Source organism: Erinaceus europaeus, chromosome 2 (genome assembly GCF_950295315.1).
Source record: "Erinaceus europaeus chromosome 2, mEriEur2.1, whole genome shotgun sequence".
In the NCBI taxonomy this organism is placed as follows: domain Eukaryota; kingdom Metazoa; phylum Chordata; class Mammalia; order Eulipotyphla; family Erinaceidae; genus Erinaceus; species Erinaceus europaeus.
In genome coordinates this window covers 127,743,176-127,759,008 of record NC_080163.1, presented here as the reverse complement: position 1 = coordinate 127,759,008, position 15,833 = coordinate 127,743,176, and the positions used below count along the sequence as shown (strand labels likewise).

Genomic DNA, 15,833 nt, shown 5'->3' with positions numbered 1-15,833 from the left:
CCTGAGGTAATAGTCTTTCCCTCATTGAAGACTGAGTGTCGCTCGACTTCTTTTATTTTTTGTTACCTTAGCCTTTCATACTTTTTCCCTCCGTCTCCATTTATGAAAACAAAAGATAACTAAATTGAAACCTGGCAATGAGATTTGTCTGAGGAAGACAGCTTGATTTATAAGCTCAAGGGACTTCATTTTTATTCACCTCCTTATTATTTCGTGACTTCTACAAATAGTGTTGCTACCTGCAGAGAGGAGATGGGGAATTTTAAATTGATCAAATAATCTCCCCAGTCCATTAAACATGTGAACATACTCAAACAAGAAATGCTAATGGTCTGTTGAAGAGCAATTGAATGTTGACAGGGCATAAAGCAGGGGTTGGCTACATGAATCCTGTATGCCCACTTCTGTCCACTACCTGTTTTTTGTCAGTAAAGTTTTATTGAAGCACAGCCATGCTCATTTGTGTATACAGGGTCTGTGGCTGCTTTCACAACCCTGATGGCAGAGTTCAGTAATACTGGTGGCAACTGGCCTATAGAGTCTACAATGTTTGTTCTCTGACTCTTTGCAGAAAAGTTTAATGACTCTTGGTATATTGAAAAGAGGTGAAGTTCTTGAGGCATTTACTGATTTTGTGACATTTGCTCTTGTGGTGATTTAGTTTCTGCATCTTTGAGACTTTCATAGAATTTTGGAATATAAAACATTGTTCTTAACACAGTAGGATAATAAATATGACTTATTTGTATTTCAGAGGTTCTTTTTTTTTGCTAGAGACACTGTCAAAAGTTCTGTCAAAAATCCAAGGAGGGTGTGTAAACCCAAGTGAAACTCCCAGCCCTTTTCCTGGTTTGAGTGTCCTTCCTGGGTGAAGAGAGAACCTGAGTAGGGGACTTTGCCCAGAAGTGAGAAGACGAACAAAAGAAGACACAACGTTTTAGGAATGAATCTTTAATTTCTATTCAGCTTTAAAGAGTTTGAGAGAGGTGTTATCCCCCCATTTTAACAAACCAGTTCAAGTACATGCCTTCAGATTATAAAAGTACCTGAAATTGCCTAGAATATCGCATGCATTGCTTGTTGGTATTTACATATATTTACATAGAGAAACAAGAGCAAGATCTACAGTTATTTACAATCTACATAGAAGAAGAGAAAGGTGGCCTAATTGTATTTCCTAAAATATAGTAGATGAGTAGGCAGCACATGCATATTTAGATAATATTTGCATGATAGAATGTAATTTTTTTTTTAAAAAAAAGACATACCTTTGTAACTTTCTAGGCTAAGGTGTTGCATAATCAAGGTAATTTTTGTTTTGTTTTGTTTTGTCTCTAGTCTATTTGCATCAGATGCTTTGAAACGTTCACCGACACTGAGGCAGAATTATTTACCCTGGCAATTAAAGCAAAAGCACACATGATCATTCCCTACTAACTAGCAACAAGCTGCTGGTGAATGCAATATCTATTGTTTCTCATTACCCATCAACCACTGTGACAAGATCTCTCTGTGTCAAGGCAGTGCCTAAGCTATCACCATTAATTATGAAAGTAATATAAATGAGACATTCTCCACAGTATGTTCTAAATGAAATATTAAAAAGGCCAACATCTTTGAGCCTGAAAAATGATCTGTTTGAGTAAGCTCTCGATAAAAATGCACAAACCTAACACAGACATGCTTGACTTGAAATTACTAGGCTGGACATAGGGGCCTGCCTTTGAATTCTTGCAGTGTCCATCCTCTTAACTGGCTTCTGCAAGGTAGAGTGAAGAACTCACCTAGCAACTTCATGTAGCCCCATTGGAAGACCCTATGTGTTATCTCTGCCCCCACCAAGCCCCTGTGCCTTTTCAAGTCCTATGTTGTGGATTACATATGTGACATGTGTATAAATAAATAGACTATCTTAAAATTTAAGCAAACAGCTTGTTTGGGGATTTTCCTGAAACCCTACCTGCTCACAAAACAGTCATTCACAGTTTTCTAAAAGAGCTAACTTGGAAGCAGGCTATTTTGGTAGAGTGATTCTGTGCAGAAGGAGAAACGGAAATGACATGTCTCATCTGTACCATGAAGATGTCTCTTGCACCACTGTTTTGGAACTAAGCCCATTAATTCTGCCTGCAATAACTTCAAATATACAAGGCAAATACAGAGGCATACATTTATATACAGTATACAGAGCTAGCTAGAACAGAGGTTAAAGAAGTAGAATAAATATGTAAAATGTCTCAAATCAACACAAGCTAAATATCTTATTTTATCTGGTGGAAACACTCAGGGGTCCCTCAGCATTAGCATCAAGGTGGCCCAACTGGAAAATGTCAGTAAAGGGTATCACACTTGTCTCATATGGAAGGATGATCCTTGTTTGTCAAATATTTCTATGACTCTTCCAAACTAGGCATGGGAAGAGCCATGCTGTTTTTTCATTCCCACAAGAAAGGTTCCCATTTGAAAGGAGTCTGTACACATGGTCATTGAAAGAAGCTTTGGCAAGAAGTAGTCAGTGAATTATTTCATGGATACAAGACTTAGTCACCAATGAAGGTTTTCTGTTATTTTTGATGAGAGCATCACTTGTCCTAGTCAGTTCAAGAGTATCTTTAGCAGACATAATTTGCAGATAGACTAAGTATGAAAAACATTGCCCACCTGGCTTTCACAGAACCATTATTTCTCTTTCCCTCCTCAAGAGCAGCTTCCACCCCACCAAAAATAAGTATAGAGTTTCACAAGATCAGCAGGTGAAATAATTCTGAGTATTTTGCCTCCACTCTTTTAAGATCAGGCATAAATCTAGCATGGAATCCTTGGAACTTGTATGGTGAGGATTGTTGAATATGAGGGAGCCTTTGAAAAAACAGGCTACATTTATTTCAAGGAAAATTTCAGAACAGTTCATGGCACTGAAGACACAGATTCTGAAAGCTAGTAAGGCCACTCTGCCCTTAAATCCTGTTGATAGTCGAAGTGAAAACTCTTCCTGCCTGGCCTTCCCAGAGAAGCATGACTTTGGACTACTTTGGAAGACTAAGGTTGGCTTCTGATTCCTCCCCAAAACTTAAGGCTACATAAGACATACATTTTTTTTTTTTTTTTTTGGTCAGAAAAAGTCTCCTTTCTAGCTTTTCACTCAGAATTTTCTGGTCTCTAGTCTTATTCCTGAAAATATTCTCAGAGGAAAAAGAGCAACATTCCAAGTCCATTCTGCTGTGTTCTCTTAAAAACTCCATAATGATCCAGCTAGAAATTCATGTCTCTTGGCAAAGAGAATGATGTAGTCTTTGTAGTCTGACTTGGGTTTGAGGCCATAGCATTTGGAGTTCCTAAACTACAAATAAGAAAAAATCCATGTCACCTAGTAAATTCTCTCCATGTGGAGGCCTGGGGAGAACATGGCTATTACTTGGAAGCTACTTCACATTCAGTTCTCCCCAACCCCAGCAACATTTGACTCAGATGACCTTTGCAATGTGGGTGGTTGCCTGTGCTTAGAATGACTACACTTACAGTGTTGGAGTGGCATATCCTACTGTTTAGCTCTTGCTCAAAACAACTGCTAGGAAACCCTCCTCACAGACTGTGCCCTGTGTCACTTGGGGAATGATGCTTCCTCATCTGTCAAGGAGAGGACATAAACAGAAAAGGATCATCTGAGGCTTTCCCTGTTTATGAACATTTGAAAGAATGGAAGGAAGGAAGGAAGGAAGGAAGGAAGGAAGGAAGGAAGGAAGGAAGGAAGGAAGGATGGATGAAGGAAGGAATGAAGGAAGGAAAGGAGGAAGGACGGAAGGAAGAAAAATACACCTGTTCCTGGTGGTAAGAAGTCATACTTCTAATACATGCTCCAAGTCAGCTGTGCTAGAGTAGGTAAAGTTGGCAAACTCTATTCTGAGGCCAAACATCTGAAGGTGATCTAAAGTGATGTTTTGTTTACTCTCTGAGGCTTTTACCACCACCACCACCACCCCTTTACTGGTCTTAGTTGTTTTTTTTTTAATTTGAGAAATTGAGCATATTTCCCTTTTAAAAGAAATGTGAAGAACAGTGGTTTGATAGTAAGCAAATCTCCTAAAAGCTAGACAGAAAGCTGTATTTTCATAACTACAGGAAATATTTGCATGTATCTCAGCTTATACTGCTTAATGTTTATGTAGGGCTCCATTATTAAAAATTTGTAGGGCAGAAAAATATGCAAACAGACTCTCATGCTTGAGGCCCCAAGATCCCAGTTTCAGTCCCTACACTACTTAACTCAGTCAGAGCTGAGAAGTGCTCTGGGAAAAAGATAGAAAGAAATGCTTGTTTTCAGGAGTCGGGCAGTAGCATAGCAGGTTCAGTGCAGGTGGCTCAAAGTGCAAGGACTGGCATAAGGATCCGGGTTCAAGCCCCTGGCTCCCCACCTGCCAGGGAGTCGTTTCATAAATAGCAAAGCAGGTCTGCAGGTGTCTATCTTTCTCTCCCCCCTCTGTCTTCCCCTCCTCTCTCCATTTCTCTATCCAACAACAATGACATCAATAACAACAATAGTAACTACAACAGTAAAACAAGAACAATAAAATGGAAATAAATAAATATTAAAAAATATATTTTTAAAAAAGAAATGCTTGTTTTATTCCAGGGGCTGGGTGGGAATGCACCTAGTGCTTAAGCTCACGTTACAATGGACAGGACCCAGGTTTGAGCCCCTGGACCCACCTGCAAGGGGGAAAGTTTTGTGAGTAATTGAAACAGTGCTGCAGGTATCTCTCTGTCTCTCTCCCCATCTCCCCTTTCCCTCTCAATTTCTGACTGTCTCTATCCAACAAATAAAAGTAATTAGAAAAGAAAAAAATAATTGGATAGGGATTAAATTTGGGCAAGAGCATCAGAATTGCCCCTCTGTGTCAGATGCTATCTCTTGCTATCTCCTAAGTGGCCTCACTCAGATTATATGCATGGAAATTTAGAAGGTGGAGACTATCTGGCTTTTCACTGGTTTTGATGTTGTTCAGAGCAAGCTTTGAAAAAAAAAAAAAGCCTATGATCCCAGAGCAGGTTCCTCAGCTAGGCAAATCTGGCACATGAAGGTGTCATTTAGAATGGGGCAACCTTCTCAATTAGGATCATTGGCTATTGGATCCTCTAAAATGGTGCTGAGTCTTCATGTTTGTTAATCCAAATGGATATAATTTCAATTTAGTTCACTGACTAAATCAACAATGGGAAAATCTCCTCTTAACATGTCTCAGGTGAACACATTTTATTTTAGGATATGCCACGACAGCCCAGTGTGGCCAGAAGAAGGCAAAGACACCCTCCTAAGGAAGCTTCAGCCACCTGGCAGATATGCAATGTGAAACAGCAGGGCAGTGTGCAAATATATGTGCCCTGTGTTGGGGAAGGTTTTATGCTACAGCTGCTATGTATTCTGGGCTGTGTCAATGTCTGTGGTTTGCTGCATGCTGTTGGATAAATTGCTTTTGAACTTTGAAACAAATGTGTCATAATCCCTGGCTCAGAGAAATAAGCATGGATAAGAATATCATGCATGCAAAGCTCTGTGCCTAGTACAGAACTTTGCATGATATGCTTATTTGAGGAAGCATAAACTCTCAATAAGTGCTACTCATTGTTACCACCTGAATAGCCCCAGTTACAACTCAGTAGGAAAGCATGGCAATTTGGGGGACAGAGTCCTTTTGAGTTGAGCCCTTCACTTTCTTCAACTGTCTCCCATCCAGCTAGTGGAAGTTGGTATGTCATTTTATGAGCATGTTTATCCCATGACCTTAAATTCCATGACACTTGTGTTACAGTGAAGAAGGAGGGTTATCATTAGATATAGTCACTATATTGGGGGAGCCCCCCTGAACCATACTCTATAAGCTGCCTTTATTTATGAATTAATGGATACACAGCACAACTGTTTGCATCAAAGATTGCTTTCAGACTGTAAGGAGCATATAACCCTTGGGAACAGTTTGTGTGTGTTTGTCTTTCAGTTCAGAGACTTAAATCCTAATTGTTTCTGAAAAATAGAAATGAACCAAATACTTCTGAAGCCACATGTTGCACTTTTCTGGAAGCCTGACCATAGCTTTCTTTAAGGTATGTTATTGGAGGCAATCACTTCCTCGGTCCAGGGCACACATGCTCAGTCTCTCATCTTCCTTGAGGTTCTGAGACAAATTCTCCTGCTGGACCCACTGAGTCACTTCCTAGGCAGCTAGTTTTGCATTTGGGAAGAGTTTCACTTCATTTAACAGATCCCAGAGTGTTGTGACACAGCCCATGAATAGGACTTTGGGACTTGATTAGCATAAGGCTGAGGCTGAACTGTGAGGATGTAATTAGCATAAGGCTGATGTCAGGCTGATGGACTTAACTTAAACCAAATCATTTAACTTCCAGTCTGCCAGAAGTCCGGCCATTTTTTTCTGGCTTCTTCTATTCCTGTGTTCAGCTCTCCCTGCTCCCTGTTTTCCTAAATGCTCGCATCCCCACCATGGCCCCGCTCTTGCTAGGACTTGTGCAGATGAAGCTGAACTTTGGTAATTAACTTATCTCATAGGCATGGCCTATTACCCCTATCAATTATTACCTAACTTGCTAAAAAATACCATTCCCTACTGCTGTACTGCCATGTAATAAACAATTGTTTTGAATCTGATCTGTGCTGCCCCTCTAATTATTATTTTTTTTTAATTATGATACCAGAGGAGTAATCAGGAAAGCTTTGAGGGTCGAGAGAGGTCCCAATCTTTTTCTTCCTTCCTCATCTACTCATTTCAGATCACCACTTTACCCTGGGAGTTCTGATCAGTAACCAGTAACTACTTCCAAAAGGGCTGACCTTGGGGTTCCAAGCCCAGTCTAGGTGCTGCATCTAGATGGTGTGTTTCCCTTACACACAGCCCAACTTTTTGCAAAAATCAAAGGACTAGACATTTTCTGTACACTGTCTCCATTTCAATATGTCTGCAACAGAGGCAATCTTAGAATGTCCATTACTCTCCAAATCACTGAATATATATATATATATATATATATATATATATATATATATATATATATATATATTCCCTGTAGCAAGTCTACTTTTTTACATGTTTCATAGTTAATTCTACTTGAAGACAGGAAGCTATACTTTCATTTTAATAAGCATGCATTTAAAAAAAACCCTGAAAACTAAGCATTAATTGTGTAACATGTGTCCTTATAAAGACATGACTTATATCAGAGTACTAACCAATGCATTACAAATATCAATATGTGGGTGGATTTTGTCTGTACCATATATTGTTTAGCAGAATTCTCTGTCCTTTTCCTTTAAAGAGTCAATGTTCATTTGTATTCTGTGCTGATGGCTACAAAATGATGGCTAATAGTTATCAAGTAAAGGTTGATAAAAAGCAGCTACTTAACATTTTCAAAACACAAAGGTTTTTGTTTTGGAAGGATGGATAATTTAGATCTCAGGGCCCCAACTATAAATAAACAGTGACTGCTTTCTCAATCCCACCTTTGTATAGTTGAAGATCACACTGCAAATCTGACAAATGGTTTCCAAAAGAGAATGATGAACCCTTATCACCATGATACTCTTAACTTAATCCCAAACAAGAATCTTGGGTAATTTTACATACACCAGAAAGATGGATGGCACAGTTCTCCTCCAGCAGCTCGCAAATGTTTGACTAGATGGGAAATGGCATAGCGGTGTGATTGAAGATTCTACTGGGCTGCCCAGAAATTCTCAGGCTGTGTCATCCACACCCTACGTCATGACTGTCATTGCTCCAAGAGGGATACAGGGTCCCCCAGCTCTCATGACTGTGACTAGCTCCTGCTCACAGCCTACAAGTTTCTGATAAATTGCTCTTAAAAAATCATTTCAGGGAGCCCACAGCTCTAGCCAATGTTTCTGCGTAGAGGCATTGCTATTATTTTATCACGATGAATCAGTAAGCAGTGGTGACAAGCGGTGAGACGTTGCTTCAGATATTCTGTAAGGGAGTTGTTAACACAGTTTCCTTTACACGGCTCTTTCATCTTTTCTGAATTAGGTACTGATCCCCCTCCCTGCACTAACCCCCTAACCCCCCCCCCCAAAGTGGCATGCAAGTCATTTGACGGTGATTAAAGTGCTCTTTTTGCATTTCTTTTTCATCAGTTTAAAACGGCTCCTCTTGTATCAGCTGTGCAGGCTTATTTACTAATGAGATTTCCCCCAACGTGGCTCAGTCTCCTTCTGATGACAGGGGTGCCAGATAGCTGATGAGACCAAAATGAGAACTTGTTATTAAACTGTTGTCACATTTGCTCAGATAGAGATGTCACTCAGAGAGTGCCACTGAAATGGAAAGAATATTCTCCCAGAAGCCAAAAGGGTAGAGGGCTTGGGACCAAAAGACACTGTCACTATTTAAATGTCCAGCAAGAGAGGACAGTGACTCCAGTACACCAGCAGGCCAGAGTTTGAGCTGAAGAAAGAAGCTTTGTTTTGGATCTCCAGAGAAGAGAAGGTGGTCTGTGCTTTCAGGTACCCCTACAGGGCTATGTTCTCTAAAGCCAGCACCTTTAGAAAGTAAGGGCATTTTGTAAATCGCTGCAAGACTAGTGGCAAAGGAATCAAAGCCAGTTTTTGGTACAAGGTTGGAATTTTCTAACATGCACAGTTTCAAATGCAGGTTTACATGAAATAAGGTTGTTGGCAATAGCTTGCAGATTCCAGGGAAATAAAAAGGCCTGCTCGCCCCCCACCCTAACCTTAATCCCCCCTGCCCCAGCTTCTTTATCACTTCCAATCTGAATGCAACATTGCTTTGCAAAATATACCAGCCCAACAATGCAAGAGTACAAAATGATATCATTTTAGAAAGTCATTGTGGCAAAATGGAACATTGGCTTTAGAAGAATTCCACGTTTTGCTTTCCCAAGTGTCCTACTTTGATCTTTTCTCAGGATTGGTGGAACTGAAAGGCCTGTGTGTTGTGCTGTGTGAATGGTGGTGTTATGATCACCTGAGTGCTGAAGGGAGATTGGATTTGGTGATAAACCAGCCACTCTGGTAGCATTCAGGAACTGGTAACAAATCACCTGACTGCTCTCTGGTTGCTGGTGGTTGCTGGCAGCTGCAAAGTTCCATGGAAATCAAAGCCAGATATCAAGAAAAATATGCAAAACACCTTCTCTACCAGAATTCTAAAGAATCGAGGCCAAGATGACATTGGGCTGGAGTTAGCAGGCTGAAATTCTCCATTGGTTTATTTGTCTGTAGAGGCACTTTCCTTCCCATTTTGCCTATGTGGGAGGCAGAGGAGTCAGAGAAGCCATTCCAGGTTCAGCACTATAATGTGTCCGGTGTAAGGGTTATAAGGAATAGAAAGGAAACTTGAATGGCATAAACTTAGTTCCTTCACTTGAGCCACACAAATCATTCTGAAAAGAAGCAGCTAAATCCAAGAGAGCCACTGGCTATCTGGGGAATGGGTTCCAGGAGGGGCTTGGGAAAGTGACAACCTGACAACTAGCTAGTGCAGCCATGTTGGGTGTTTGATTCTGGACTAAGGAGACAGGTCCCTTACTGTGCTGAAACCAACAGTTATCAGAACTTGAGTTTGTGGGAGTCGGGCGGTAGCGCAACGGGTTAAGCGCAGGTGGCGCAAAGTGCAAGGACCGGTGTAAGGATCCCGGTTCGAGCCCTGCAGGGGAGTCGCTTCACAGGCGGTGAAGCAGGTCTGCAGGTGTCTGTCTTTCTCTCCCCTCCTCTGTCTTCCCCTCCTCCCTCCATTTCTCTCTGTCCTATCTAACAACAACGACATCAATAACAACAACAACTACAACAATAAAGCAACAAGGGCACCAAAAAGGGAATAAATAAGTGTAAAAAAAAAAAAAAAGAACTTGAGTTTGCCTGCCCCACCTCTTCACCACTCCACAGCCCTCCCTGAAATCAGGTCACGTTTGTTTTCAGACTGATTCAAATGTGACCACAGATGCTGATACTGAATTCTCATGCCCACCCCCACCCCTCATTCAAATCAACAACCCCCAAGGCTGTTTTATAGCAATTTTAGTTTTTACTAAAATTGCAATGCCTTAAGAGAGTGATTCGTAGAATGACCTTGGCTTCTCATGGTTTGGGAGTGTAAAGCAGCACTTGGAGGGGAGGAGGAGTGATCTCCATAAAGCAGATAGCCCAGACACAATTCAGGCCCATAGGAACAGAAACACAGAGAGCTTTAGTTGGGATGGAAATATACCCACTCTCCATCCCCTTAATTTTTACTAATGTGACTTAATCCCCAGGTACCCTTTTCTACCCTCTTTTAAAATCCCACCCCTCCACACCATTAGTTGATAATTAGTTGATGCACTAAGGTCCTGATGCCTATAAATAACCATAAGATGCCAGATAAACTGTATTGGTTTTAAATTAGAGTCATGTTACCATGTCTCCCTATGAACGCCAGCCTATTATTTTTAATTATGGCTTGCAAAGCAAAGTGATTTGTTGTCCTCCTTACAGCATCCCTGACAGGATCCTGTCAGCCTAGATGATATGGTGTCCCATTGGCACAAACCCTCTTCCCTGGCCACAGCACCAACTGTTACTCACAAGGCGCTGGGAGGTGATCAATTGCCCTTTTTTACTACTTGCGGATTTAAAGTAGGCTGGGAGCAAAAACACCCCTGTAGCCACTGTCCCACTGCAATTCTGAGACTTACATTACATTCTGAGAAGGGTTTTCACAGGATTAAGAAAGGTGTCACATGTCTGCAAGGGTCATGTGTGGCAGAAGGCTATACATGTGCATACGTGCCTGTATTAAAAGCATTCCTACTTAACATTGCACTCCTTCGCCATAGCACAGCGTGGGCAAAGAATGAAGTCAAGGTCCACCACCAGACCCAACTGGGTTTTCCTACCTGGTGGGCCATGAAATAAGTGGTTAGATTACTTCTGACAGAAAGCTCTAGAAACATCAAACTGCATTTTGCATGGAGGAGTCAAAGGGGTGGATTTGTTTCTGCATGTTCGAAAGAGTACTATCCTTTTCTTTTTCCTGAGAAGAGATGTGTGGTGTCATTGATATGTGTGTTTCTGAAGCCTTTTCCTCTGTGGGATGTAAAGAAGTCTCACCAGCTTCACGAGCCCGGTAGAGGGACTCATTTTTTCCTGGGCACTCACATCCTCCCTTTCACAGTCATATGCTGTTGAGTTCCACAGTCCCCTACGTCATGCTGAGGTCCAGTTGTAACTCAGCCTGTTACAGGGAAAAGTTTGCCAATTCCCAGGCAGGCAGAATAAAGTCACTGCATTGTCCTTTTTCTTTAAAAAAAAAAAACACACAAATATGTGGATTTATTTTATTAATTTTTGTCTGTCTCCTTTGATTCCAGCAACAAGGAGCTGCCACCACCGTCTACTGTGCTGCAGCGCCTGAGCTCGAGGGCCTAGGAGGGATGTATTTCAACAACTGCTGTCGCTGCACGCCATCTTCAGAAGCTCAGAATGAGGAGACGGCCCGGGCCCTGTGGGCACTCAGCGAAAGGCTGGTCCAGGAGGGGCTAGGCAACCAGGCCAGCTAAGGAGGAGTCTCCCAGGGTGGACACAGCCCCGCCCTGTGCCCCCTGTGTGTGCACAAATAGCTCCAGTACTCCATTCCTTCCAACTTAGGGTCCAGGGGTTTCCACATTCTTCCAACACTGATCCACCAGGGCAAAATAAATGAGTAATGGTTTAATCTGTGCAAAGTGCTAAGTATCATTGGGAAGTAGGGAATTCAGAAATAAAGAGGGTAATGTCACTTTTCTGGGGCTGGGTTAAGCTTGGGTCCCTTTGGTTGTGGGTGCTTGAACATTTCGGGTTGATCTAGGGGTTCCTTGTCTCACTATAAAAGCACGGGCAATTCTCTCCCACTGTTCCAAACAGATAGTGTCCCCTGTCCCACCCAACCACCACCAATAACAAGCCACTCACTCCTATTTAAGGAAGACAAAGTGAGTGATTCTCCTTCTCTAGTGTGCTGATCCAGGAGACCATTGTTTTCTCATTCTATCCAAGTCTTTAAGTTAAGGGAAGTCAGTGGCCCCTGGGGATGGGAACCCTCTGGGTTCTGCTCCAGCTAGCCCAGGTGGAGACAACACTTATGTGGGTGCAAAACTGCTGCTCCATCAACTCCCTTGCCAAAGCTTTACCAAAAAAAGAAAAAAAAAATCCTTTCACCACTACAACCAATTTTGCAGATCATTCCCTAGAAACCTTAACACGCAGGAAATGAAAGCATTGCATTCCCCCAGTATAATTGGGGTCTTTGGGGAAGGGGACAGGGAATAGAAAGTTGTTCATTCTTCATTCTGAGTTCAGGTTCAAGAAGCAGTCCAGCATGGAGGTCCACTTTAGCATTCTCTTGCCTTGAACTTCTTCTTGTCCTCCCATCCTATGCTTAATAAAAGAACATGCTTGATATTATCACCTGAAGGTTGTATTGTTTCTTTAATTTTCCGTCTTTGTGTCATTGTTTGCTTTTTTTTGTTTGTTTGTTTTTGTTTTTTTAGAAAAGAAATATATGGGGAAAAATAAAGCGCTTCTTGTAGATGCCAGAAAAACACCAGTCTTGTTTCTTCTCTGAGTTTGCTTTGTTTTTGTGCTTTGTGGCTGGCTGAGGGCCAAGTTGTCTCACGTGATTAGCATGCCGGCATCATGGTTTCTGTTAGAAAAAGAAAGAGACAAAAAAGGTGACTATTGTTTAACTTGACCTGAAAAGGTGTTGTTTTTTTTTTTAATTACTTTAGTAGGTTATATATGTCTTAAACAGTTTATCTCCCCTGTAAATAGCAAGACCTTAGTGATTAAAGAATATCTCTGTTTATTGAAAGAGTATTAGTTTGGAGGCCATTTGCCTGTTATTTCTTTTTACCTATACCCTAGTTTCCAGATCGTCCCAGTGGAGATGAAAGACAATCCATTCTGGCAGAATGGAGAGAATGGTTTTTCAGAAATAGCAGGAAGACTGGGTAGGGTGAATATTGTTTCTCCCCTCTTTATGATGGCAGCTTCAGGTCAGATCATAAATCTCTGGCCTCTGACTTTGAGATACAGCCCTGCAAACACCATTGCTTTCCAGATGCCTAAGACCTGGCCCCATCTCACATCTGATTGTGTTTTCCCTCCCAAAAGCCTTCTGATCATAGCTCATTTAAAACTATGGGCTGGATTATTTCCTCTTTCTGGTCCAAATTCACCATTTTGGGTTTTTTTTGTTTTGTTTTGTTTTGTTTTGTTTTTTGAGGTTATACTGCTTGCAGTAACTCTGCCATTGGACACATGGCTCACTCTGGCCAATCTGAAGCTCTTATGCAGTAGGAATTGCACTTCCTGTAACTCCTTGGAAGCCTGCAACCTCCACCATGTGAATGAGCCTGACTAACCTGGACGATGAGAGATGCCCAGACTAACATCAGGGTAACTATTAGATGTGAACATGAGACTACCTCAGACTCCTCTGCTCTGAATCCACACAGATGAGAAGACTCCCTAGTCAACCCACAGAACTGCAAAGAATAAAAGCTTGTTATATTATACCACAAAGTGTAATCAGGATTACTTGTTACACAACAAATACTAACTGACATCATTTCTCTACTCAGAGTGATGTCCTTATTATTGGGGCTCGGTGCCAGCACAACAAATCCACTGCTCTTGGTGGCCATTTTTTCCATTTTATAGGATAGGACAGAGAGAAATTGAGAGTGGAATAGAGAGGGAGAAAGAAAGATGCCCGCAGACCTGCTTTGCCACTTGTGAATGACTCCCCTGCAGGTGGGTGCTCAAACCTGAATCCTTGCACAAGTTCTTATGCTTAGTACCTTGTGCTCTTAACCAGGTGTGCCCTGCCTGGCCTCCCTTAGACAGCTCTCTAACCTCATGTTCTGGCACTTTCTCTTCACCTACTATGTGTAACTTTTCTAGCCTTCTTATGTGCATTCTGGTCTTTGCCCAGATGTGACCTCTTCCTAATGAGGTGCCATTTCTGCCCTTGTGGGGCACCCCTTTCCTCCCCTTTATCCTTTACTATGCTCTGTAACACTTAACTACAATCGGACATGTGTCTATTTACTATTGTTTCTCTTCACCCTCTCCATGAACTTTGTTTTTTGCCCACATCTGTGACCACATTAGAATTATCAACAGCCCCATACTGTGCTAAGCATGCTACAACTTTATGTCTAATTTCTAATGTGACCACAACTCTCCCAGGCCACCAGGCCCTTGCAGTTTTAAATTAATAAACCGAAGCCAGAAGGTTTCATAATTTGCCATTGCGCACACAGCTCATAAATGACTGAACTGAGCTCCACCCCCAGGTCTATTTGACTGCAAAATTATGCAGCTTTCAGCCACCACTACTGCCATTAATTAAACAGGTCCTTTCTCATAGAATTCCACCCTCTTTTATTTATTTATTTATTAATGAAAGACTTAGAACATCACTGCAACATGTGCAATGCTGGGGATCAAAATCAGAACCTCAGTAATGCATGTCCTGATCCCTATTATTAAGTTATACACCAGGCCACCGGGTTCACCATCCTAAGGTCACAGGCCGAGTAGAGAAGTGACTTTATGAAATAGACTCTAGCTAGGTGAATGAAGAAGGTAGAAGTTTAGCCAGTACAAAGAAAGATTAGTAATACCATCAGCCAAGGTGATGTCCAAAATATTAAGGATAACCATATGAGAGTCTGCCAGACAACACTTTGCACTGTAAAGTTTCTGTCCTACTAGGTATGTAAGATGCTGTCTAGAAGATCCTAACAAAGGAAATGAGTATTCCTCTCAACCAGGAAGCTTCCCAAGTCAGAGAGACCATGTCTTCAATAGATTTATATTTAGTGCCACATTATGAAAATCCAAGGTTTAAGATAATCCCCTCCCCCCCACACACAGTTATTCCTACAAAAGATACGTATTTTCTGTAATGGAGTCTTTATAGTGCACAAAGTGCTAATTGCCTTAATTACAAATTCACTGAGTGACTTGAAAAAACAGTGAGGTCCCAGAGCAATTACCGGGCCTCCTATTGCCCAGTGTGCCCTGAATCCACTCAACCACTCTTAGTGTCTGCCAGCAGTTCCTCTTGCCAGACACATGCACTGACTTCCTTGGCTAATTTCCTGGGGAATTTCAAGGTAGGTAAGCACTCAAGTGGTATAAAGCTTCACTTTATTTGAGCTTATTTTAAGCCCAAGGCAATCATTCAACATCTGATAGTAGTGATACCTGATGTTTCACAATACATTTGCAGGGAAAGTGATAGACAGGTAAATAAAGATATATATTGTGTATGTAATAAATATTTTAATTATATAATAATGAGCCAACTTAACCATCATCACTGTTGCTAATTGTATGCAATGTTTATTTTGTTTAATTACTGCTATAGGCAAATCCCACTCATCTTCTTATTTTATGTGTTGTTGATGAAACTGAGGTTTATGGAAAATAACCTATCCAGCTGTTACTATAGCTAGTACATAGCAACATCAGGGCTTGCAGCCAGATCCATCATCTTCAAATTCATGTACCTTCCACTACATACTGCTATTAAATGATTTTTAATGTTTTTTTACTATATAATTTTTATTTATAAAATGCAAATATTAACAAGACCATAGGGTAAGAGGGGTACATTTCTACACAATTCCTACTACCAGATCTCTGTATCCAATCCCCTCCCCTAATAGCTTTCCTATTTTTTACCCCTCTGTGAGTATGGACCCAGGTCATTATGGGATGCAGAAGGTAGAATGTCTGGCTTCTGTAATTGTTTCCC

At 41.3% G+C, this 15,833-nt stretch overlaps 2 protein-coding genes across 4 annotated transcripts in view; one reads left to right on the top strand and one right to left on the bottom strand.

Moving 5' to 3' along the window:
• Nucleotides 1-12,478, top strand: part of WWOX (WW domain containing oxidoreductase) — a 1,192,279-nt gene extending 1,179,801 nt beyond the window's left edge. For all 3 annotated transcript variants that reach the window (XM_060185124.1, XM_060185125.1, XM_060185126.1), the window contains one exon: nt 11,398-12,478. In XM_060185124.1, coding sequence (XP_060041107.1) covers nt 11,398-11,586 — 189 coding nt within the window. In that variant the 3' untranslated portion in view covers nt 11,587-12,478. The remainder of the gene's footprint in view (nt 1-11,397) is intronic.
• A 62-nt stretch (nt 12,479-12,540) lies between these two features.
• The window catches only part of MAF (MAF bZIP transcription factor), a 453,850-nt gene continuing 450,557 nt past the window's right edge, over nt 12,541-15,833 (bottom strand). The window contains exon 3 of the mRNA XM_060185131.1: nt 12,541-12,707. The gene's annotated coding sequence lies outside the window, so the exon portion shown is untranslated. The remainder of the gene's footprint in view (nt 12,708-15,833) is intronic.